The 27117-nt window shown below is 41.2% G+C and overlaps 1 protein-coding gene across 3 annotated transcripts; it reads right to left on the minus strand.

The window, feature by feature from the left end:
• LOC133622484 (TSC22 domain family protein 1) lies at positions 1–25593 on the minus strand. 3 transcript variants are annotated; one of them, XM_061985275.1, is made up of 3 exons: positions 22914–25593; positions 8269–8320; positions 1–1352 (listed from the first exon to the last, which is right to left on the minus strand). In XM_061985275.1, the coding sequence occupies exons 1-3, from the start codon at positions 24914–24916 to the stop codon at positions 1083–1085; spliced, it is 2325 nt and encodes a 774-aa protein (XP_061841259.1). In that variant the 5' UTR covers positions 24917–25593; the 3' UTR covers positions 1–1082. The 3 variants fall into 3 exon arrangements, with proteins under 3 accessions (XP_061841259.1, XP_061841261.1, XP_061841260.1); XM_061985277.2 differs by lacking the exon at positions 22914–25593 and adding an exon at positions 13498–13865; XM_061985276.2 differs by lacking the exon at positions 22914–25593 and adding an exon at positions 8493–9237.
• Positions 25594–27117: the final 1524 nt, after the last annotated feature.

Raw genomic sequence — 27117 nt, forward strand, 5'->3', positions numbered from 1 at the left:
TTTTTCTCTGTTTTCACTTTTATTTGAGGTGCAACTGTCTAGTGCAAATCGTAACGTCACATTTGTGTCGGGCTGAGGAACATGCACAAAAACACTCACGTACTTCCTCGCCAGGCATTTTCCTTGTTTGCCAAAGTGTGTGCGCCAGCGTGCCAGCAACAAACACCACCTGGCTGTACAAAAGACTGAAAAGAAAAGTGAAACGTCCTCACTCGCTTAAAACAACTCAAGTGAAACATTCTCAAACAGAAACAGTCCCGATATTGTTTTGAGCGTCCGAGGTAAATAATCGTCGTCTGTTCTCACCACAAGTGCTGATATAGCAGGTACTTCTCAACCTGGCAAACCATAGATATATATATATATACACACACGTATATGTACATATAAAATAATTGAAAAAGAGATTATATATGTATCTATGGTTACACACCAGGCACTTGGCTGAATTGGCAATGTTGTGGTTCGTCCTATCCAACACCTCGCTGTTATTTTAACTGTTGCACATCACTTGGACATAAATTACCTCAACAAACTCTCTAAAAAACAAACAAAAAAAAGAACGTTGATTCCCTGCATAAATATTTAGGTCCCCATCCAAGAGGGTCGGGTGTGTCGAGGAGGGTCACGTGACACTAGAGAAGATGCCGAAGTGAACAGTGATGGCGCCACCAATATGTCGTCTCTTATCGTCCCATTCCAGATGGGGGAGTCCTCGGTTAAAAAGTTTGTCCATTGGTAGCAGCGACATGTGCAAGTGGAGAAGATGCACTGACAAAAAAAAATAAAAGGAATGTGTGCTGATTGAGTGGGGGTGGGGGGGGGGGGGGCAATGGCACACTTTCCACAGATCAATTCACATAATCTTGGTGTGTGCGTCCCCCGTCACCATGACAACAGCGATTGTTCGAAGCAGGTCAAAGTCAGAGACAAGGCAGACGTACACCATGAACAAAATGTGCAACAAAAACCATAGGAAATCCTCATAGTGTTGAGGAGGGGGGGAGAGGAGGAGGAGGGGTTATATTATGGCTCCTCTGTTCCCATTCGCTAATCCCTCACAGCTGGGGATTTTTTTTTTTTTACGCGGATGCGCCAGAGTTTTGTGCGGAAGGGAGAACTTGCGTCGTCCCCGCCGAGGCCTGGACCACGGGCTGGGCGGCGCCGGTGGGGGAGCCGCCGGTCTGGACCTGGGCTTGGAACTGAGCCATCTGCTCCGGGCTGGCCAGGGTCTTCAGCAGGTTGTTTTCCTGCTCCAGCTGGGTGTTGCGCTCGATCAGCTCCTTGATCTGCTCCTTCAGCACCTCCACCTCCTCGCGCACAGCGTACATCAGGTGACTCTTCACCAGGTCCTGAGGAGGGACAGGGAGGGTGGGGGTCGGCTTTAGTATAGGGTTTTTCATGCAATGGCGGATGTAGACCGGGGGTGTCCAGAATTTGCATATTGTTGAAATAAAATCAAACAAAAAAACACAACAATAATAATAAATAAAAGCTGAAATGTTGACACTAATAACTAGGGATGATGTTTGATAAGGAATTATCGAGTTCAAGCCCATTATCGAATCCTCTTATCGAACCGATTCCTTATCGAATCCAGATAGGTTGTTGTATATGGAAAAAAACACAATATTTGGTTTAACCAAAGCTCACTTATATTTTATAAGAAAAAAATAAAATAAAATAAATATATATTGACTGTTACCCCCCCCTAAAAAAATTTAATAAATAAATATTGACTGTTGCTACCCAAAGTATATTAAGTGGGATTTTTCAGAAAAACAAATAAATACAGTAACACAAAAACAACCTGTCTCTGTGATCACTATCGGTGTATAAATAATAATATAGTGTTAAATAAAATCAGTCCCTTGGGCACAAAACTGAAAATAATACAGCTCTCCAAAAAGTGCACTTCTGCTGCTATTGGAACATACTAACTACACACACAGGCAGACAGCTAACAAACAATCCAAGACGTCTAATAAAGTTCCAAAGCAGATTAATCCATTTAGGCTCTTTATTGTTGTTGATCTTGCTTTGTCTTTTCCTATCTTTACTTTTGTCTTGCACTGGACTGTTATTTTTTTTTTTTTAACTGAAATACACACAATGACAAATGTATAAGCTATGTGATTCAATTAACATACTGAAATTTAATACACAATATGTAAATATTAGCTTCACACAAATATACAGTACTATCATCAAACAAATACTTCTGAGTGTTGAAACTATTTCGATGGTGGAAATACACGACTGGCAGCCATTTTAAGTCCTCAAAAAATCCATTGAAACAGTGCACAAAAATCGTTTTTCAATAAACATCTTAGTATCATATTTAACCACTTTCCACCTTAAAGGCCTACTGAAACCCACTACTACCGACCACGCAGTCTGATAGTTTATATATCAATGATGAAATCTTAACATTGCAACACATGCCAATGTTAGCTTACTAAAGTGCAATTTTAAATTTCACGCGAAATATCCTGCTGAAAACGTCTCGGTATGATGACGCCTGCGCGTGACATCACGGATTGTAGAGGACATTTTGGGACAGCATGGTGGTCAGCTATTAAGTCGTCTGTTTTCATCGCAAAATTCCACAGTATTCTGGACATCTGTGTTGGTGAATCTTTTGCAATTTGTTCAATGAACAATGGAGACAGCAAAGAAGAAAGCTGTAGGTGGGAAGCGGTGTATTGCGGCAGGTGTTGTGCCGGATAACGCACCCCCGCCGTAGAATGCACCCCCTGACTGTTGTGCCGGATAACACAGCCGGTGTTTCATTGTTTACATTCCCGAAAGATGACAGTCAAGCTTTACCATTGGCTTGTGGAGAACTGGGACAACAGAGACTCTTACCAGTAGGACTTTGAGTTGGACACGCAGACGCGGTACCGTGAGTATGCATGCAGCTGCGACTTCCAAACATTTGATCGCTTGCCCGTACGTGCGTGCCACTATGTGCATGTCACGTACGTAACTTTGGGGACTTTAGGGAAATATATGTGCTGTATGAACTTTGGGGAGGTGAACGGTACTTTGGGCTGTGGGATTGAGTGTGTTGTGCAGGTGTTTGAGTTGTATTGGCGGGTTATATGGGCGGGAGGGAGGAGGTGTTTGTTATGCGGGATTAATTTGTGGCATATTAAATATAAGCCTGGTTGTGTTGTGGCTAATAGAGTATATATATGTCTTGTGTTTATTTACTGTTTTAGTCATTCCCAGCTGAATATCATGTCCCACCCGCCTCTGACAGCATCTTCCCTATCTGAATCGTTCCCACTGCCCTCTAGTCCTTCACTCTCACTTTCCTCATCCACAAATCTTTCATCCTTGCTCAAATTAATGGGGAAATCGTCGCTTTCTCTGTCCGAATCGCTCTCGCTGCTGGTGGCCATGATTGTAAACAATGTGCAGATGTGAGGAGCTCCACAACCTGTGACGTCACGCGCATATCGTCTGCTACTTCCGGTACAGGCAAGGCTTTTTTATCAGCGACCAAAAGTTGAGAACTTTATCGTCGATGTTCTCTACTAAATCCTTTCAGCAAAAATATGGCAATATCGCGAAATGATCAAGTATGACACATAGAATGGACCTGCTATCCCCGTTTAAATAAGAAAATCGCATTTCAGTAGGCCTTTAATATTGAGTTGTATAAACAAGTTAAACAGTTTACTTACAGACTTATCTTTTCCAATGCTCGTAAGAGCTAACACAACTTGTCTACTTCTCAATTGTCTCATGAACTGAACAGACGTCGCCAACCCGGAAGTGCCCAAACTAATGACGCGTAGTATTTTCATATCGCCACGAGGTGTCAGTAAGAGTCTACAATCAAATGGGCATAACATTGCCGTCCCACAGGGCATTTCCTGTGGGAAGGGATTCGTTCCCAGGGATTCGAATAAAGAACCAACTCTTTTTCTTTACTAGAGTGGCCTCGATAACGGGAACCGGTTCTCAAAAAGGGATTCGAGTCCATGGAATCGGTTCTTTTCTTATCGAACAACCGGGAGAACCGGTTTCGAACATCATCCCTACTAACAACTACCGTATTTTTCTGACTATAAGTCGCAGTTTTTTTCATAGTTTGGCCGGGGGTGCGACTTATACTCAGGAGCGACTTATGTGTGAAATTATTAACACATTACCGTAAAATATCAAATAATATTATTTAGCTCAGGTCTGGGCAATTATTTTGACACGGGGGGCCAAATTTTGAGAAAAAAATGTGTCTAGGGGCCAGTATATCTGATTTTTAGGAACACTAATACAAAACCTCACAATAATCTCTGATTGAATGCTAAAAACGTTATGACAGACCGCCTTAAAAAACTGATTTTTTTTTCTCTCTAACTAAATGAGACACCCAGAATGTACATGAAAATAAAGAATGTGGTATTTACAATATTGGTAAATGGTAAATGGGTCGTACTTGTATAGCGCTTTTCTACCTTTTTAAGGAACTCAAAGCACTTTGACACTATTTTCCACATTCACACACACACATTCACACACTGATGGCGGTAGCTGCCATGCACGGCGCTAACCAGGCCCATCAGGAGCAAGGGTGAAGTGTCTTGCTCAAGGACACAACGGACGTGACTAGGATGGTAGAAGGTGGGGATTGAACCAGTAACCCTCAGATTGCTGGCACGGCCACTCTCCCAACTTCGCCACGCCGTCCCCTCATATTAACTATGAACGATAAAACACGGAATATTGACAACATTTGACCGTCACACCCCTGCTCGATCGACATATTTACAATCAAGTGAGCAACAAAAATGCAACAAACACAGCAACATATGAAAGTGAAAGGTAAATAAAATAAACACACCTACGATCTGATACATCTGATATATCACTGAGCTATAGAACTTTCTTGTAAAAATCTCCTTCCGCGTCTGTCCCTTACACAGGCATTTCAGACTGGCCTCTCTGTGGAAACGCTCCCCACCCACACTGCTTGGTGCCTCGTCTGAGTTGCTGTGATTTAGATTACCATAGTAACTAATTAGATTATCATAGTAACAAGTATAGCATATCATGCAAAAGTGTAGATTCCAACCATTGAAATACTTTGCATGGTTGAAGACTTATTTGAAAACATGACTGCACATCATAATGGCAGCTACACTTTCCATCTTAAAGATCTAAAAAAATGTTTGGGAATGTCCGGCGGGCCAGATTGAAAAGATTAATGGGCCCCGGGCCTTAATTTGCCCAGGTCTGATTTAGTTATTAATTCACGTAAGAGACTAGACGTATAAGATTTCATGGGATTTAGCGATTAGGAGTGACAGATTGTTTGGTAAACGTATAGCATGTTCTATATGTTATAGTTATTTGAATGACTCTTACCATAATATGTTACGTTAACATACCAGGCACGTTCTCAGTTGGTTATTTATGCCTCATATAACGTACACTTATTCAGCCTGTTGTTCACTATTCTTTATTTATTTTAAATTGCCTTTCAAATGTCTATTCTTGGTGTTGGGTTTTATCAAATACATTTCCCCCAAAAATGCGACTTATACTCCAGTGCGACTTATATATGTTTTTTTCCTTCATTATGCATTATCGGCCGGTGCGACTTATACTCCGGAGCGACTTATACTCCGAAAAATACGGTAACTTACAATGTCACCTCTGACACAAAGTTATGTCTTTAAACGGGGACGGCGTGGCGCGGTTGGGAGAGTGGCCGTGCCAGCAAACTGAGGGTTCCTGGTTCTATCCCCAGCTTCTACCAACCTAGTCACGTCCGTTGTGTCCTTGAGCAAGACACTTCACCCTTGCTCCTGATGGGTCCTTGCATGGCAGCTCCCACCATCAGTGTGTGAATGTGTGTGTGAATGTGGAAATAGTGACAAAGCGCTTTCAGTACCTTGAAGGTGTAAAAAAAAAAAAAGCGTTATACAAGTATAACCCATTAACTATATATAATTTCTGGTTCGAGCATATTTTTTACAGAATAATAAAACATTTAAAAAAATGACTTTTCAGTTTATAACCCTTGATGGGAAAAGTTTGGACACCCCCCAAAAAGTGTAATAATCTAGAGCAAACCTGGGCAATTTAAGGCCCGGGGTTAAGCTTTTCAATCTGGCCTGCCGGACATTCCCAAATAATTTTTTTAGATGTTTAAGACAGTGGTTCTCAAATGGGGGTACGCATACCCCTGGGGGTACTTGAAGGTATGCCAAGGGGTACGTGAGATTTTTTTTTAATATTCTAAAAATAGCAACAATTCAAAAATCCTTTATTAATATAAATAAAAACCTATCTTTTTTTTCAAATAGTTCAAGAAAGACCACTACAAATGAGCAATATTTGGCACTGTTATACAATTTAATAAATTAGAAACTGATGACAAAGTGCTGTATTTTACTTCTTTATCTCTTTTTTTCAAACAAAAATGCTTTGCTCTGATTAGGGGGTACTTGAATTTAAAAAAATTCCACAGGGGGTACATCACTGAAAAAAGATTGAGAACCACTGGTTTAAGATGGAAAGTGTATATGCCATTATGATGTGCACTCATGTTTTCTGATGACCGTAAGTCTTGAACTATACTAAGTATTTCAATGGTTGGAATCTGCGCATTTGCATGATATACGAGTTACTATGGTCATCTAATTAGTTACTATGGTCATCAAATTAGTTACTATGGTAATCTAAGTCACAGCAGCTCAGACGAGGCACCAAGCAGTGTGGGTAGGGAGCGTTTCCACAGAGTGTTTCCAGAGCGGCCTGAAATACGGGTGTCAGGGACAGACACGGAAGGAGATTTTTACAACAAAGTTCTACAAGAAAAGTGATATATCAGATTGCAGGTGGGTTTTTTTTTTACCCTTCGCGTTCATATTTCGCCGTGTTTGTTGCATTTTTGTTGCGTTTCGCTTGATTGTAAAATATGTGGATGGAGATGGGGTGTTGTCAATATTCAGTGTTTTATCCTTCATAGTTAATATTGTAAAATATGTGGATGGAGAGGGGGTGTTGTCAATATTCAGTGTTTTATCCTTCATAGTTAATATTGTAAAATATGTGGATGGAGAGGGGGTGTTGTCAATATTCAGTGTTTTATCCTTCATAGTTAATATTGTAAATCCCACATTCTTTATTTTCATCTGCATTCTGAGTGTCTCATTCAGTAGAAAATTTAAAATTCCATTCCGTTCTTTCATAACGTTTTTAGCATTCAATCAGACATTATTGTGAGTTTTTGTATTAGTGTTCCTAAAAATAGGACCCAAACACACACATTGTACAGCAGATTGTCACAGCTTATATATGTTTATGTTTGTGTGTGTGCATGCGCATATATATATATATATATATATATATATATATATATATATATATATATATATATATATATATATATATATATATATATATATATGTATATATATATATATATTTGGGGACGGCGTGGCGAAGTTGGGAGAGTGGCTGTGCCAGCAATCTGAGGGTTACTGGTTCAATCCCCACCTTCTACCAGCCTAGTCACGTCCGTTGTGTCCTTGAGCAAGACACTTCACCCTTGCTCCTGATGGGCCTGGTTAGCGCCTTGCATGGCAGCTCTCGCCATGTGAATGGGTGAATGTGGAAATAGTGTCAAAGCGCTTTGAGTTCCTTAAAAAGGTAGAAAAGCGCTATACAAGTATAACCCATTTACGATACATAGATAGATAGATATAACGGCCCCCAGACACATTTTTTTCCTCTAAGTGTGGCCCTCCGAGTCAAAATAATTGCCCAGGCCTGATCAAGAGCATCCCCTCCTCTGCAGCCACTGAACAAAATGTCCTTGCGCCGAGTGGGAGGAGCCAATCACGGGCTGAGTTATTTATACTGAGAGGAGGGGAGGCTGCTGCCTGCCTAGCAACATGCTCCTGAGGAGGAAGATGATGGGGACAATGGGAGGGAGGGGAGGGATAGCGTGTGAACCTCAGCTTGGCCCACACAAAATCGTGACAGTGCAAGGGAGACTTTAGTCGCTTATATTACGTTCACCTGCCTGAAAATATTTTCTGACCTTGTAATGTAAATGTAAAATTTAAATGATGGGTATGTACATATATATATGTCCTCTGCAGTGGACATTTGTGTTTGGCATAAAAAAAAATGGTATCAGTCAAAATAAATTGCCTAGAACCGTTGCACGTTTGCGCCAAATGTGCGGCACCGCGTCCTTGGCATTACGTAACATATCTGCTGGTGTGCACCAGGACGACAACTTACCATCGCTTGCTCTATCTTGTTGTCGATGGCCACCACACTCGCACCAGAGGAGCTGAAAGACACACAATGAAACGACACCATCAGTTAGAATAGTATGATGCAAGAGGCGATGGATGTTGAGGCAGGTACAGTAACGCGACTGCAACATGGCGACAAGGGGAGGGAAGACAATAAGTGGACATAAAAAATAAGGGGGTGGGGGGTTTGGGGACAAAAAACGTCACCTCTTGTCGAGCCGCACCGACGCACTCTCCTTGCCGAGCACGGAGGACAGAAACGATATGGAGAAATTCCGCAGTTGGCAAACGCCAAGGTCCATCGCCACCGTGTAACACTGGGAATTCATGCTAGTCCGCGCGTCGACACGCCCCGGTGCGCCTCCTCAGCACGGCAAAGCGGCGGTCCGCTGGTAAAGAAGCGGCAAAAGGAGCGCATTCTGGGGGCTCGGCGGTTGCCAGCGCTGCGTGCCAAACACTGAAGGCGGAGGCTTGAGTCTCCGGGTGATGAATGCGGCGGAGAGAACCAGAGGCTTCCCGATTGGTCGGCGGCGGGGATCATTTGCATAATGATATGCAAGGACAGCGGTTACAGATTGGACGAAAACATAACCAGAGGCCATCCGATTGGTTGGCGGCGAGGCTCATTTGCGTAATGATATGCAGAGATTGGACGGAAACAATCAGTGTAGCGACTTCCCCTTGCACACAGTAACATCAATATTGTTTTACTCTTGGAAAAAGGTGAAAACATATATTTTGAAAACGTATTATATTTATATTTATAAACATGCATGTAAGTAAGATGTTTTAGTGGACAATGTCCCCACCTACCGGCCATTTGGAGCACATTGAATAATGAGTCTTGAGTCGGAGTCTTGTTCACAAGTGGGGGAAGAGTGGATCGTGAGATCGACAGGCGGATCGGTGCGGCGTCTTCAGTAATGCGGACGCTGTATCGATCCGTTGTGGTGAAGAAGGAGCTGAGCCGGAAGGCAAAGCTCTCAATTTACCGGTCGATCTACGTTCCCATCCTCACCTATGGTCATGAGCTTTGGGTTATGACCGAAAGGACAAGATCACGGGTACAAGCGGCCGAAATGAGTTTCCTCCGCCGGGTGGCGGGGCTCTCCCTTAGAGATAGGGTGAGAAGCTCTGCCATCTGAGGGGAGCTCAAAGTAAAGCCGCTGCTCCTCCACAGCGAGAGGAGCCAGATGAGGTGGTTCGGGCATCTGGTCAGGATGCCACCCGAACGCCTCCCTAGGGATGTGTTTAGGGCACGTCCGACCGGTAGGAGGCCGCGGGGAAGACCCAGGACACGTTGGGAAGACTATGTCTCCCGGCTGGCCTGGGAACGCCTCGGGGTTCCACAGGAAGAGCTGGACGAAGTGGCTGGGGAGAGGGAAGTCTGGGCTTCCCTGCTTAGGTTGCTGCCCCCGCGACCCGACCTCGGATAAGCGGAAGAAGATGGATGGATGGATGGATGAATAATGATATTGAATAATGATAGAAAGTGTGTCGTGGAAAAAAAGGTGTAATATACATTTATATTTTTTTCTCTTATTCTCCTCCTTTCTCTTATAATGTGTGCATTTCTACATTTGAGTAGATAGTAATGGTGATAGAGGTAAATATTTATTCTTTGTCAATATTTACATTGCTACATTTCAATTTGCTAATAGAGGTAAATATGTATTATTTGACAATATTTATATTGCTACATCTCAATTGATAGTAATGGTGATAGGAGAGGTAAATAATTATTATTTGTCAATATTTTCATTGCTACATTTCAATTGATAGTAATGGTGATAATAGAGGTAAATGTGTATTATTTGAAAATATTTATATTGCTGCATCCCAATTGATAGTAATGGTGATAATATAAGTAAATATTATTGGTAATAATGTTGCTTTTGCATTTAAGTTTATAGTATTGTGCTAGAGAGGTAAATAGTACTTGTTAATATTGTTCTTACTATTAATATTATTGTAATTATAGTGTAATAATGATCATTGTCAGTAATGTATTTCTACATTTGAGTAGATAGTAATGGTGATAGAGGTAAATATTTATTCTTTGTCAATATTTACATTACTACATTTCAATTTGCTAATAGAGGTAAATATGTATTATTTGACAATATTTATACTGCTACATTTCAATTGATAGTGATGGTGATGAGAGGTAAATATTTATTCTTTGTCAATGTTTACATTGCTACATTTTAATTGATAATGGTGGTAATAGAGGTAAATATTTATTCTTTGTCAATATTTATATTGCTACATTTCAATTGATAGTAATGGTGATGACAGAGGTAAATATTTATTATTTGCCAATATTTACATTGCTGCATTTCAATTGATAGTATTGGTGATAATATAGATAAATATTAATTCTTTGTCAATATTTACATTTCTACATTTCAATTGATAATAGAGGTAAATATGTATTTTTTGACAATATTTATATTGCTACATCTCAATTAAATAATGATAAATGGGTTGTACTTGTATAGCGCTTTTCTACCTTCAAGGTACTCAAAGCTACACTACTTCCACATTTACCCATTCACACACACATTCACACACTGATGGAGGGAGCTGCCATGCAAGGCGCTAACCAGCACCCATCAGGAGCAAGGGTGAAGTGTCTTGCTCAGGACACAACGGACATGACGAGGTACTAGGTGGGGATTGAACCAGGGCCCCTCGGGTTGCGCACGGCCACTCTTCCACTGCGCCACGCCGTCCCTTTTGATAGTAATGGTGATAAGAGAGGTAAATAATTATTTTGTCAATATTTACATTGCTACATTTCAATTGATAGTAATGATGATAAGAGAGGTAAATAATTATTATTTGTCAATATTTACATTGCTACATTTCAATTGATAGTAATGGTGATAATAGAGGTAAGTACAGTATGTATTATTTGACAATATTTACATTGCTACATCTCAATTGATTGTAATGGTGATAAGAGAGGTAAATATTTATTCTTTGTCAATATTTACATTGCTACATTTCAATTGATAGTAATGGTGATAATAGAGGTAAGTATGTATTATTTGACAATATTTACATTGCTACATCTCAATTGATTGTAATGGTGATAAGAGAGGTAAATATTTATTCTTTGTCAATATTTACATTGCTACATTTCAATTGATAGTAATGGTGATAAGAGAGGTAAATAATTATTCTTTGTCAATATTTACATTGCTACATTTAAATTGATAGTAATGGTGATAATAGAGGTAAATATGTATTATTTGACGATATTTATATTGCAACATCTCAATTGATAGTAATGGTGATAAGAGAGGTAAATATGTATTCTTTGTCAATATTTACATTGCTACATTTCAATTGATAATGGTGATAATAGAGGTACATATTTATTCTTTGTCAATAATATAGATAAATATTCTTTGTCAATATTTATTTTTGCTACATTTCAATTGATGGTAATGGTGATAATAGAGGTAAATATTTATTATTTGTCAATATTTACATTTGTAAATTTCAATTTAAAATAATGGTGATAATAGAGGTGTATTATTTGACAATATTTATATTGCTGCATCCCAATTGATAGTAATGCTGATAATATAAGTATATATTATTAGTAATAATGTTGCTTTTGCATTTAAGTTTATAGTATTGTGCTAGAGAGGTAAATAGTATTTGTTTATATTGTTGTTACTATTAATATTATTGTAATTATAGTGTAATAATGATCATTGTCAGTACTGTAATACTACATTTTGCTTCACTAATTTTAGTTTATTAATACTGCTACAATTTTTATATATATTATTTCTGCTGGTGTATCTTTGTTGTTGTTGTTGTTGTCTCTCTCTGTCTTGTCCCTCCTCTGACTTCTATTTTCTTCTTTCGAAGAAATGTTTGTACCAAAACCTTAAAACTGTCGAATTTACTAAAGTTGAACATAAATACTGATACAAGAGAAGTATCCCACACTTCTCCTCTATAAAGTAAATCTATACAGCAGATACGGGCATATAGATAACAATATTTTCCCCCCTATGTGGCCAGAAAGGACAGGTAAAAGCTTATTTGCTGTGCGTATTCATCAAGAGGAGCCTCTGTAACCGGTTTTGAAAATGTTGAAAATGCTATACTTTTAATACCACATAATATATTGCAAAAGTCGGTTCGAATTGAGAATCATGTTGAATCAAGGATTGTATCAGAATCAAATCGTCAGTTGTAAGATTCACATCCCTAATTACTGAATCGCTATTAAGCAAATAAACTGGTGGGTAAAAGGCAAATTGTATTTGCAAATTAAATTCTGGAGGAGAAAATAAACATGTAGTGTATCAAAACAAATTTAAAAACGAAAGTATAAAATATACCACTGAAAAACAAATAAGGACGGAATTTAACCTAAACAATCAGCCCAAAGATGCAGTGATTGGTTTACAATGAAGATTAAGCAAGAACTGACGAGATCACCTAACACTGACGTCAATCAAGTGCCTCTAATCAATCATTGGTTAGTAAGGCTGATGATTTCAACAATTTTGATAACCAGCACACAAAGAAGACGTGCACTGACTCATGGGAGGGTGCAGAATAATCAGAGGAACCAATGTCCACCCACAGTGCAGACAAAGGTGTGGCTTTAGTGCCTGTGTTGTTTCACACATGCACACTTTAATTCTCATCAGGCTGCTACGTGGACCTGTTGTTGCTGCTCAACAGCACCTTGTTCTGATTGGCAGAAAAGTCAAAGTTGCTTGCATGCATCTCTTCTCCCATCTGTCAAACCTAAAAGGTGCTTATTTCATTACATTCCTCTCCGGGTTTCCAGAGAACCACCATTTGACGTCTAAAGTTGAGGTTATTAAGGTGCTTCTGTAAGCTTAACAATAAAATGTATGCTGACTTGCTCTGTTGGGCCACTGAAGCCCATAAGTAGGCTGATAAATGAGGACGCTAACATGAGAGCTGGAACATGATGTGCTGCTCAGCCAGTCAGCAAGCCAAGATGGCGACCTATTGGTCCAGGAGATGAACGTCAGTCAGCCAACCGATACAAAGCGTGCATGGGCAAAAGGCAAAAACATTGTGTCCGCAGGTGGATCGAGGGTCTGCACATGCCCAGGGTGGGTATAAGACGCAAATCTACAGAATTCCAGACTAACATCCCCACAACAGCACAGATGCTACACTAACACAAAATGGCCTCCATCGTTACCTCTTTAGATGTTTCTCCAGCTCCCAGAAGAAAATCTTCACGGCCATGGCTTCCTGGCCCTGCACTCTTTCGGCCTCGGCGAGCCCCTTTTCTCTCATTGATGCTCAGGTTAAAAACCACACGGTCCACACAACACGTTCCCACCTTCCACCCAAAACAAACACCACCACTGTTCCTCCTCTGTCCTCCAAACCTCTGCCCTTTGACCCTTACCCCTGTCCCCCTCAGTGCTTCGCATCAGGGGAGATGGACCGACAACATAGACCCTGGACGGAGCGGAGGAGGACGGGGAAGGGAGCGGGAGTGCGTGTGGACGACGGTGCTGTGGTGCCCCCTGCGCCCGCCACCCCTGTGCTTGAATTGAAGCTTGCTTGGTTGGCGAGCAGCACTAAGAGGGTGGGCTGTGACGTCACAGCATTAGGAGTCATGTCGCCTCCCCTTCAGTTGTTATGTAAACTGTCAGCAGAGATTAGAGCAATCCATCCAATTGGATGAGCCATTTTAGACCACATACCCCGTTAGCACGAGTATCATCACCTAGAGGTCCCGCCCAGATCTGGCGGTTGGAATAAAACTGTATATCGCATCCCCCGCCCCAAAGTTCTTGGTGGAATTCGACTGACGGTCCCGCATCCTTGCACCCAAAACATGATAACGTCCACCCCGTCGCCCTCGTGTCTCCCCACGCAGGGAAAGAAAATGCTTAAGTTGTAGGAGGAGCACCATTGGCAGTGCTGTCACTCTGCATTAGTTCATGCATGCTGGACATACACATGCACAGCATGGGGCTCTACTGGCCTCACGTGTACCTCCACGCTCGCACACACAGGTTACAGTACAGTCGGCGAACAAATACCATTCGAATGATCTGAAGCCGCTCATTTTCCTGTTTTAATGCAAACAAAAATTGTATCGTAGAGCAAAGAAAAAACACAGAAGCGCACGATTCAGCTTAAACGATTCACCTCATTAAGTCTTGTATACATGTCACTGAACGGGACAGAAACAGGAGGCGTAATGGAGTGCTTAGAACGCCATTTGCCAAAGTGTCAATGCTATCAAGTGGTTGACTGTAAATGTTCTATTGACTACATTTATGTACATCATGTACTCGCACGGTGGGTGGGCAGTCCACGTGAGCACAACTGCTCAGAACAAAAGGCTACAAACTATTTACACGGAGATCTCACTGTAAGAAAGATCTAACCGGTATTTCCAGCCAATCACTGTTAGAGGCGTGTCGCTTCAGCCAATACCCTGAGACCACGGCGTTTGCTACGTCAGAGGACGCCCGTACGGGATGCTTTTATTCAGTGTGTGTCCAGGTCCGTCCATCTTTCCAAGCTCAACAAAGGGCTGACCCATATATGGCTCAAGCCCACCGTAAACAGTGCACACGATGGGAGATCACAATGGTGGACCTTAATGCGCCACCTGGTGTTGCGGCTCACTCTCTTTCCCGCATATGTCCACCATCTTATCTTCCACCTCTCTAAAAACAGCTGTCACTCCTTGACCAGTTGAGCTAGTCTTAAGAGAGTAGTTACTACAGTTAGGACTAGGAGTAGCCATTTCCTTATGCTTATGCTTATGCTTTCTGATCTCTCTATGTCCACTACTTGCTGTACATATCCTACCAAGTCAGTCCTACACTGTTCAAATGTCCATTTCTCTGATGATGCAAATGTTGATGACTGAAGTGTTGATATCAACCAAACCTAACCCCCCCCCCCCCCCCCCCCCCCCCCCTCCACATCCCACACCCCGGATTGTAAATAATGTAAATAATTCAAAGTTGTACCCCGACTTCAAAAAGTTGAAAAACTTATTCGGGTTTTACCATTTAGTGGTCAATTGTACGGAATATATACCGGTACTGCACTGTGCAACCTACTAATACAAGTCTCAATCAATCAATCAATCCTCCCTATTCTTAATTTTTTTTAAAGTAATATTTATATACACCACAGTGATGTGAGTAGGACACTTTGGGATGTAATTCGCTCCTTTACGGTCATCCCTCTTTTTATGCATGGTGTGCTGTGATTGGCCTGCCTTGATCCACATCACTTGTCCTCAGCCAGTTGGGAGACATGCACTAACGTGTGATTGGTGTGTGTATACCGTATTTGAAGACTAGCCAAATCTGGTTTGCCTATTATTATGAGCATTGTGACTTACAAGGTTGTTTTTGTTGCACAAATGCAAAATAAACTATTTATTTTTGGTATTTTGACCAGCAATAAACAACATTTAAGTGAAGGAATGGAGACCAAAAGTGGCAATGAAGAAGAACCTTCTATTTGTTTGAAATTGAGGATGAAGTCCACAATCTTTTCCGAGACACAGACTAAACAAGAGATAAGCAACGCCCCAAAACTCAAAACAGCTCTCCCAGCAGCAGCTCCTCTAGAGCGTAAGCCAATCGTCCTCAGCTCGGCATGCAATGGCTTACATAACCAACCCGTTGCCATATGGTTCATGCGAGGAAAATGAGCAATAAGAACAACATCTCTGCTTGTTTACTGACTCTGCAAGGATGAACTTTAAGCTTCTCGCAGACGTTTGATTTGCACAGACACTAAAATAACAGAAAATTGCATTGCACTGCTGCATTTCCTGCTCACAATTCTTGATCAATTATTCATGCATTTCAAGAGCAAAGAGCATTTTGAACCACACCAGATAGGAGGAAGTCTGGGACATATTAGAGGATTATGGATAAATGTGGATTCACGTTTTGTTGGCTGTCTAGCAAATCATAACCAAGCATAAAAATGTTGGTACCCTAAAAACAGTAATGCATGCAAGACCATCTACCTGTAAGCCACACAGAAACAGCAGGAAAGCACAGAAACGATCACAGTAGAGCACTATTGTTTCACTCCCTGCGTTTACATCAGGGGTGTCCAAACATTGACTTGTTGGCCGCATTGGGCCAAAAAAAATTAGGTTGAGGGTCGGAAGCCAACTGCATGTAAAGTAACATCATATTTGCAGTACAGGCCAAAGGTTTTGGACACACTCATTTCAATGCTTTGTCTTTATTTTCATGACTATTTACATTGTAGATTGTCACTGAAGGCATCAAAACTATGACACCTGTGAAGTGAAAACCCTTTCAGGTGACTACCTCTTGAAGCTCATCAAGAAAATGCTGCATTTAGTTTAGATAATAATGAGTCATATATTGGAATATGGGATCCATTATTTAAATTTGTTTTAACTATTAAATGAACCAAAATATGACTTATTATATCTTGGTGGAAAATATTGGACACAGTGTGTTGTCAAGTTTATGAGATGCGATGCAAGTGTAAGCCACTGTGACACTATTGTTCTTTTTTTTTAATTTTTTTATTAATGTTTTTAATGATAATATCAATGAGGGTTTTTTAATCACTGCTATTTTGAAATTGTTACTAATATTGATACTGTTGTTGATAATATTAATTTTTGTTTCAGTACTTTTAGATTGTTCCGTGTCATGTTTGTGTGTCCTCTCAATTGCTGTGTTTATTGCTATTCTGAGTGTTGCTGGGTTGGGTTTGGTTTTGGAATTGGATTGCATTGTTATGGTATTGTTGTGTATTGTTTTGTTGGATTGATTAATAAATTAATAAAAAAATAAAATAAATAGAAATAGAAAAAAAAAATAATAAATAAGTAAGAGAATGTGCAAAACAGTAATCAAACAAACGGTGGTTATTTTGAAGAAAGTAGAATATGAAACATGTTTTCAGTTATTTCACCTTTTTTTGTTAAGTACATAACTCCACATGTGTTCATTCATAGTTTTGATGCCTTCAGTGACGATCTACAATATTATTATAATATAATATATTATAAATTATATTATAGTCATGAAAATAAAGAAAACACATTGAATGAGAAGATGTGTCCAAACTTTTGGCCTGAACGGCATACATATATATATATATATATATATATATATATATATATATATATATATATATATATATATATATATATATATATATATATATATATATATATATATATACATATATATATAGATATATAGATATATACATATAGTCATATGTATATGACTATATATATGAAGTCATATTCTCCGATGCATCACGATTAGAACGTTGATGGGCAAATGTCCAAACATCAATTATTCACGTATGTTAAATAAAGTACAGTAATACAGACTGTTTTAAAATGTGGCATTATTGCTAATGTTCTCTAAACGTTATTTCTGGGTTTGGATCTAACCAACCAAGAGAGAACTATTAGCTAATATCTTTGTAAAGTTATGGGTTAGCTGGGTTAGCACACAGTGGGGGAGGAGAGGACAAGCTACGCTAGCCGCGGTGCTAAACTAGTTTAAATGCGAAGTAGTGAAACTACAAAAGAATAAATGTGTTGAATGCGCAGAAAGTAACTAGCCATGAAAAGGAATTTGGCAAGTAGATTAAGAAGATTATAACAATAAAGTCCAGCCGGCGGCCGTAGGTAGACGGCAAACGTCTTTGAGCCGCAAAAAGTGTCTGAACATTATTAACTCAAGATCAAGTAGGGACGTTTATTTTTTCACTTTCACTTTGTGAAATGAACAAATCCACAACATGTAAAAACATTATGTTAACTTTTTGATATCTATATAAAACACAAAGCAGTTTGGCTAATAAAGACTCTAATAAACAAGCTTTGTTCTTCTCCAACACCTCCTAGTGTTTCAGTACAACATTTTGGCCAACAAAAACAAACAAGAGTGAGACCTCTCACATCTAATACACAATCTTTACAGCCTGTGTTCAATTCGAAGGACATGGACAAAGATAAGACCTTCTGGAGTAAAGTTCTGTGGTCAGATGATACAAAAATGTAGCTGTTTGGCCACAATACCCAGCAATATGTTTGGAGGAGAAAAGGTGAGGCTTTTAATCCCAGGAACACCACTCCTACCGTCAAGCATGGTGGTGGTAGTATTAGGCTCTGGGCCTGTTTTTCTGCCAATGGAACTGGTGCTTTACAGAGAGTAAATGGGACAATGAATAAAGAGGATTACCTCCAAATTCTTCAGGAAAACCTAAAATCATCAACCCGGAGTTTGTGTTTTGGGCACAGTTGGGTGTTCCAACAGGACAATGACCCCAAACACACGTCAAAAGTGGTAAAGGAATGGCAAAATCAGGCGAGAATTAAGGTTTTAGAATGGCCTTCCCAAAGTCCTGACTTAAACCCCATTGAGAACATGTGGAAAATGCTGAAGAAACAAGTCCATGTCAGAAAACCAACAAATGTAGCTGAACTGCACCAATTTTGTCAAGAGGAGTGGTCAAAAATGTAACCAGAGAATTGCCGGAAGCTTGTGGATGACTACCAAAAGCACCTTGTTGCAGTGAAACTTGCCAAGGCACATGTAACCAAATATTAACATTGCTGTATGTATACTTTTGACCCAGCAGATTTGGCCACATTTTCAGTAGACCCATAATAAATTCATCAAAGGACCAAACTTCAAGAATTTTTTTTGTGACCAAGTATGTGCTCCAATCACTCTATCACAAAAAAATAAGAATTGTAGAAATTATTGGAAACTCAAGACTGCCATGACATTATGTCCTTCACAAGTGCATGTAAACTTTTGACCATTGACTGTATGTATATACACACACACACACACACACACACACACACACACACACACACACGTAGAGAAATGTGTATATATATAATTTAGGAAAGTAACAATGACCGGCGTCAGTAACTGTGGTAAAACTCCCGACGGATAGGATTGCCGTTTTAAATAAAAATCATTCAAAACCCATGATTGATAACTTCACTTTGGTGGACTCACGGACTGACTGGTGCCAGCTCGCTAGCTTAAATGCTAAAATGAAAACAAGAGACATTAACGGCTTTTCCCATTATAATATACCCCAATCTAAACTTATATTAACACATTGCTGTCTTAGTAAGTAAGCTTTTCAATCGTGCACATCATTGAACCTACAAGCTTTCGTTTGTACAGACTAAGTACAAACGAAAGCTTGTACTTAGTCTGTACTGTGTTTTGGAAAATATGGTTGATGATAGCCAAAACACATTGAAGAGCTGCTAGAACACACACTTTTGGAAAAGCTATTGATTAGAAAGACCAGAGCTGCTGCAACCTGACGTTTATTGCACAACATGACTTCCCAGTGTGTAAAACTTTATTACATGTATTTATATCCTGTCTAACTCTTATCAACACTACAAATATGTATGTTGCTTTTTAGTGCATAAGGTCCACAAGAGCTAAAAAAAATTAGTAGCAGAAGCCAACCACTTCCCTTCCCACATCATAAAAGACCAATGCTAAATCTGTCAAGGTTTAATCTGCAAGATGGCATCATGGCCAAACCAGTGTCATCACAAGGATGCAAATATCATTTTACGCATTTAAAGATGCTTTTCTCTGTCAGAACAAGTGATCATTCCGTTTGTAACAACCCCATGCTGGATGTTAAATCAATCAGTAAACTGGGAGCAGTTTCAAAACTGCCTAATCGTCAGTTCATTCATTCGGTCGTTGCGTGCAGAAAGGTCTTTTCCTCACTTGTGAGGAAAGCACATTTAGGTCAGTGACTCTCAAAGCACGTTTAAATTATATAAAGCACTTGGGGCCCAGACCCAAGGAATTGAAGGGCATACACTGCCCCTATGTGGCAAATTACGGTACCACACCACAAGGAAGCAAAGCACAAAGGTTATATTTTTTCATTTCTCATTACCAGACACAATTGCTAAAAAGACACACACACATAGATACAATAAAGTCTCATGAAGACGCAAAGGAGGACCAAGCCAACAGGTGATGAATGTTCTGCATAATTCACAACAGATACATTTTTCTGTGAGCATTGTAGTATAGCATTTTTTCAAATTATAGCATTAGATAATGCCTTTTGAGCTTGTTCGTTCCCACTGGCGGCTTAAACATTCTGTTTTAATGACGGTGTTTGAACAGGTGTGTCCATGTCAAGACGCATAACTCACAAACTGAAGCTCGGAGGATTAGTCTTTGAAAGGCATCTTACTATGACTAATGCATATTGACAATCATTGTCCCACCCAACTAAATTGGCATGATCATGTTTTCCAATCTTGACCATGATGTTTCCTGTGTTTATGGGCAAACTGATTTTTACCGTGAGGGCTTCTATTAAAAAGTGTTCGATTCAAGAACTCCTTCATTCCGCACTCCATCCAGCTGTATAATCACTCGCCATACAGCAATAGATGATATCTGTCTATTACCTGACACCTTCTATGTTAGCTACTTCTCTTTGTTTTTTATGTCTATTTTCAGCTGGATTTACTCTCTATTTTATGTTGCAGCTGTCACATATACTGTAATATTGTACATGGTAATTGTTATATATTGCATATATGATATAGACATAATATAATATATCAGTATATATAATATACTGTACATATATTATGTAAATATTACATATATATGTTATATTTTATATCGCTATATTTAGTCTATTTATACCTGCATTGTCTTTTCCATCCTTACACTTTCCATCATTGTAACTGAGCTACTGTGTGGAACAATTTCCCTAGTGGATCATTAAAGTTTGTCGAAGTCCAAGCCAGGGGTAGGGAACCTATGGCTCTAGAGCCAGATGTGGCTTTTTTGATGACTGCATCTAGCTCTCAGATAAATCGTAGCTGACATTGCTTAACACGATAAGTAATGAATAATCCCGCTGGTAATTACAGTGTTAAAAATAACCACTTATCAACCGGACTACAAAGCCATCAGCAAAACCATGCAGCACCAGAAGTCACATTAATGGTAAGAAGTATTTTATGTATTATTGGTTAGCTTCACAATAACATGTTATTAAAAATAATAAGAAACTTATTATACTCTAAAAATGTTGGTCTAACTTAAAAATGCACGTATTTAGTTGTATTCAGTGTTAACATTTTTTATACGGCTCTAACGGAAATACATTTTAAAATATTTGGCTTTCATGGCTCTCTCAGCCAAAAAGGTTCCCGACCCCTGGTCTAAGCCTAAGTGCCAGTCACAGTTTAACTGTTCATGCAGGTCCATGACATCTTGTAAAACACATTGTGTACATTAGGATGATCAGTAAATGAAATGCACATTGTGGTAGGTGTTATGAGTGTTGCTTAAGTATGTTTTCTCTGCATTGAACGGATGCTGAAGGTTTACAAAAGTCAAACTACACCAACACCTGCAGGCCCAAATTCCTACTTACAATGTTTGAGGACTCCACAGGAGACCCACCTAACGCCGCCATCAACAGGTGGCTACTTGACACGCCCTTACATGCCCGTTCTACCGCTTGTGAAAAGCCCCGGAACTTAACGTGGTCACAAGACACGCTGGGCTACTCCTCAAGAATAAAATGAAGCAAACATTCTTTCAATTTATGAGCAAAAAGCTGAGATAAATTCTGGTCAAGGCACACAGCCTATATACTCAAAGACAATTAAAACTTTACCAGCAAAAGCAATTATGTTTCTTTGAAATACACATTTATATCATAACAAATGCCTGTTAAGTGGGCAACTTTAACGTGTCTAAAATATCAAACAATTACTACCTTGTCTGTCTCTCCTGCTCACCCTTAAATGTGAACGTGGAAAAAAAACTAAACAAAGAAAATCACATGACACTGCTGCCTCAAGAGTTCATGTAAGAAGTAGGAAAGAGAGCGATATTTTAGGAAAGGAAAAAAATGAACAGTCTCATGTTTAATTGCGCCAAAGACTGTCTGTTGTTGTTGCAGCCTGCAACAAAGACTATTTCATGGAAAAGGCCAGTTAAAGAAAAGCATACTAAGCTATTTTGGACCACAGCCACCATGTTTGTATGTAGCTAAACATGACTCAGACCATGGCAAGGTGCAACCCTTGACCCCTTGACAAGCATGCATGTGCACATTTAAATCAGATGCACGTGTTCACCCTGGGTGGAATCAACAGCGCAGCTAGATAATAAAAGGTGTTCATGTCAGAGGAGAAGGAGAATGAAGTGCGAAGGAAGATATAGTCAGGTGTTTTAGAGACGGGTATGATTCCTTCGAGGGTACAAACGCAATGCACGTTTTACTGTTTGCTGTTGATGAGTAATAATCACACCACAGGAACATTAATTATTTTGTCTGACTACTATTACTCCCACTCATGGCATTTAGATGATACAATCTCACCAGTGAAGACACGTTTACTAGACATTAGTTCTATTATTTGTGTCATACTAGATTAGCATTGCTTTTGCAATTTACTTATTTTATTGCTTTATATTATATGCTGCTAGTCTGTGTCTCAGTCAAAACGTTGTTTGAGTACATTAAGGATGCCTTTGTGTAATACCCAGTTTACACTAAAACAACAAACTATGGCCTCACCTGTCCTCCTCTCCTTCAGCAGGCTGAGTCCTCAGGCCAGCAGCAGCAGCAGCCACGAAGGCGCTGGCCTCAGCTGACATCCCCATGTGGGCCAAGCTTCCGACAGCGATGCCGGCGTCCAGAGCAACTCCACCCGTGGCGGCGCCCAGCCTGGGCAGTCCCAGAAGGCCTTGGTGCTGAAATAAAAACTTTTGCGCATCTTCCAGCTGGGAGGATTTGAGGGAGCTTCCTCCTGACACTGGGCCGGGGTACAGAGTCGTGCCTGGAGTCAGAAGGGGTTGAAGGTCAGCTTGAAGTGCAGTCAAAGGCGTGTATGGGGTTCCATGCGCTGGTGGTACAGTGATGGTGGAGACTGGCTGTAGAGAATGAGAAGGTTGCTGTCTGGTTTCCCCAACAGCTGGAGACAGATGACCAAGATGGGGTAAGTGTTGAGCGATGTTGCCTGGTGGATGTGCGGCGACCCCTGATCCTGCTGATATGGACGCTACAATGTGTGTCAGTGGAGGCTGAACCTGGGTTTGAAATGGAGCAGTGGGTTGAATGAAGTCTGGCTGCCGACCGCTTCCTCCGGCTAGGATTCCGGTATTAAGAAGAGGTGAAACATAACCTCCCTGGGCTTGTGCCTGGTGCCAGTCCACAGCGTAGGGTAACTGCTGAGGGGATTGGTTTATAGCAGCCTGCCCGCTCACCTGCTGCATAGTTGCCGGGAGAGCACCGGGAGTGCCTGGCTTCTGCATGTGAGCGGCACCAACTATTTCCTGGGGTGACACATAGTTGAGTGGGATAGTTTGCACCGGTGCTTGTGGTGGGCTTTGAATTGAATGTGGACTGGTGAAATCCTGGCTGGGCAGCTGATAAGGTTGCAAATTGTGAGGTGGCTGGACAGCTGGAAGTACGGGACTTACTCCAGCATTACCAGGCTCAGTCTCTACAGAAGCCTCTGCACCTTTTGGTGCCTCCGATATTGCTGCAGGTGGAATCTCTTTCTCATAATATTCCGTACATGTCCATCTTCCTTTGCGGAACGGCTCAGAGTTAGTGTCCAGTTTGACCACCCTGAAACGAGAGCTGGTCGTCGTCTGGGTTTGAGTGCTAGAGGCAGCAGCAGGCTGGCCTGTTCCTCCACCAGTGGAAGATGTTGGCGCACTCACACCGCTGTTGTCAAAACCTTGTTGCACAGATGGGTGAACTGGATTGACAGTAGAGACATTTGGAAAATTCCCATTGCCTTGTGAATGTGCATCACTGGCCATCCCACATGCTCTACCAGCAGTAGGGGCTGATGGTTGAGCTACCCCACCTGCGGGTTTGGTGCTATCCAACAGTGGTGGCTTCTGGGACTGGGTAACCCCTGTTTTAAAAACCACACCTGGGCTGGTGCTAGCCACCGCTGCATTGGGGAGAACCGGCAATGATGGTTCACCTCCCCCCAAGTTGTCTGGGTGATGCGGATTGGGCAGAGGGTAATAATGCTGCACGGTTCCATTTACCATGGAAGTTTGCTTCTGGGATCCCTGGATGGAATGTGGATAAGAAGGCTCGTTCGGCGACACGAGGCCCGGCGTGTCGACCCCATGGAGACTGTTTAACGTCTCATCCGACGAACTTCTCTCTGGCACGCCTGTGTCCGTGGCCCTGGACACCGAAGCATCCAGCATATCAGAGGAGGAGAGGTCCTCGGTGTGCGATTCATCCAGGTCGTCATAGCTCTCGGTGTCATCGGCCAGGCTGTTACTGCCGCTTACGTTGACCTGGGCAGAAGTGACACTCGTTATCTGGAAACCACTTTTCTTCTTCATCTGAGCTCCGGCCAGCTGGGACGCGGGTTGCTGATGAGGTCCTGGGGAGGACGTTCCAGTCGGGGCCGGACTGTCTTCAATCGTGACGACTCCAGAGCCAGTGGAAGAGGCAGGAGCCCCGCTGCTGCCTCTGCGGTAATGATAAACAGTCTTCCTGCTACTACCAGCAGCGGGCGGGTCTCCAGAAAAGTCCTGGTGGTGCATACTCGCTCAAGACAGGCTCAAGTTGGTTGCGTTCCTCGGAAAAAGGCCTGGCGGCTTTTGACGCTACCTGCTAGCTAACACAGAAGCTAGCTCGCCCGTGATGCTAAAGCCCCATCAGTGAAATGTCAAATGACTTATTTCATTGCATTAACGACGGGAATTCGACTTAATACGCGGACTTCAGCTACTAAACACGTTAATGTGCCTTACATAAAAGCAGAGGAGAATAAAAAGGAATAATTCATTCAAAAATTCGGCTAGACAGTTAGCTTAAAAGCCCTGTTAGGTCAACAGAAAGTGATTAGCTTCGCTCCTCCGGACCTTGTCGTACCTTGCAAATGTTTTACAGCTCAAATGGTCGCGTCAAAGCCAAGCAAAGCGAAGATTTTTTTTCCGCCGTATAAACAGTTCTTTTGAGGCGGTCAGGTGGTCGTCGACCTATGTCGCATGAAACCAGTCGCTGCGTCCATTCCTCTGGCTGACGTCCTCTTCTTCCCCCCCGAAACAAACTTGGCGACTATCGCACGTCATCTACAATCAACTGACAGTGTCGTCGGGACTAATGTCGGTCGTTTCGTGTCAAAAATCGGGCGGCCGTGTGCCCTTAACGAGACCGTGTTTGCTGTATCATTGCCGGTGAGCAGCGGCAGCTAACGGAGCTGTCAGACGCGGAGGGGAGGAGGGATCCAAACACTAAATTTGCGCATGCGCATAGCTTCCCTGTTTACGAAGGCACTGTTGCTCGTGGTCGGTTGGCTCGAACGATACTGTACATGTTGGTATCGATCTGATACCAAGTAAATGCAGGGCCGATATTAATACAGACAATTTTCACTATGAAAATGATCACGTTCATTGACTGATTTTGTGATTTCCCTCGAATGTTATAATCATGAATAATCATAACAAATCACTGGAGAAATATTCTCTTTACAATGAGATAAAAGACTGTAAAAATACAAACCCCGTTTCCATATGAGTTGGGAAATTGTGTTAGATGTAAATACAAACGGAATACAATGATTTGCAAATCCTTTTCAACCCATATTCAATTGAAGGCACTACAAAGACAAGATATTTGATGTTCAAACTTATAAACTTTATTTTTTTTGCAAGTAAATAATTAACTTAGAATTTCATGGCTGCAACACGTGCCAAAGTAGTTGGGAAAAGGCATGTTCACCACTTTGTTACATGGCCTTTCCTTTTAACAACACTCAGTAAACGTTTGGGAACTGAGGAGACACATTTTTTAAGCTTCTCAGGTGGAATTATTTCCCATTCTTGCTTGATGTACAGCTTAAGTTGTTCAACAGTCCGGGGGTCTCCGTTGTGGTATTTTAGGCTTCATAATGCGCCACACATTTTCAATGGGAGACAGGTCTGGACTACAGGCAGGCCAGTCTAGTACCTGTACTCTTTTACTATGAAGCCACGTTGATATAACACGTGGCTTGGTAATGTCTTGCTGAAATAAGTAGGGGCGTCCATGGTAACGTTGCTTGGATGGCAACATACTGTATGTTGCTCCAAAACCTGTATGTACCTTTCAGCATTAATGGCGCCTGTCTTCACAGATGTGTAAGTTACCCATGTCTTGGGCACTAATACACCCCCATACCATCACAGATGCTGGCTTTTCAACTTTGCGCCTATAACAATCCGGATGGTTCATTTCCTCTTTGGTCCGGAGGACACGACATCCACAGTTTCCAAAATCAATTTGAAATGTGGACACGTCAGACCACAGAACACTTTTCCACTTTGTATAAGTCCATCTTAGATGAGCTCAGGCCCAGCGAAGCCGACAACGTTTCTGGGTGTTGTTGATAAACGGTTTTCGCCTTGCATAGGAGAGTTTTAACTTGCACTTACAGATGTAGCGACCAGCTGTAGTTACTGACAGTGGGTTTCTGAAGTGTTCCTGAGCCCATGTGGTGATATCCTTTACACACTGATGTCGCTTGTTGATGCAGTACAGCCTGAGGGATCGAAGGTCACGGGCTTAGCTGCTTACGTGCAGTTATTTCTCCAGATTCTCTGAACCCTTTGATGATATTACGGACCGTAGATGGTGAAATCCCTAAATTCCTTGCAATAGCTGGTTGAGAAAGGTTTTTCTTAAACTGTTCAACAATTTGCTCACGCATTTGTTTACAAAGTGTTGACCCTCGCCCCATCCTTGTTTGTGAATGACTGAG

Source organism: Nerophis lumbriciformis, linkage group LG23 (genome assembly GCF_033978685.3).
Source record: "Nerophis lumbriciformis linkage group LG23, RoL_Nlum_v2.1, whole genome shotgun sequence".
Lineage (NCBI taxonomy): Eukaryota > Metazoa > Chordata > Actinopteri > Syngnathiformes > Syngnathidae > Nerophis > Nerophis lumbriciformis.

Coding starts and splice junctions, on each gene's coding strand:
- LOC133622484 (XM_061985275.1), bottom strand. CDS start 24,916: ATGCACCACCAGGACTTTTCTGGAGACCCGCCCGCTGCTGGTAGTAGC. Junction 8,321..22,913: donor GCTGAAGGAGAGGAGGACAG/GTGAGGCCATAG, acceptor TGTGTCTTTCAG/CTCCTCTGGTGCGAGTGTGG. Junction 1,353..8,268: donor ACAAGATAGAGCAAGCGATG/GTAAGTTGTCGT, acceptor GTCCCTCCTCAG/GACCTGGTGAAGAGTCACCT.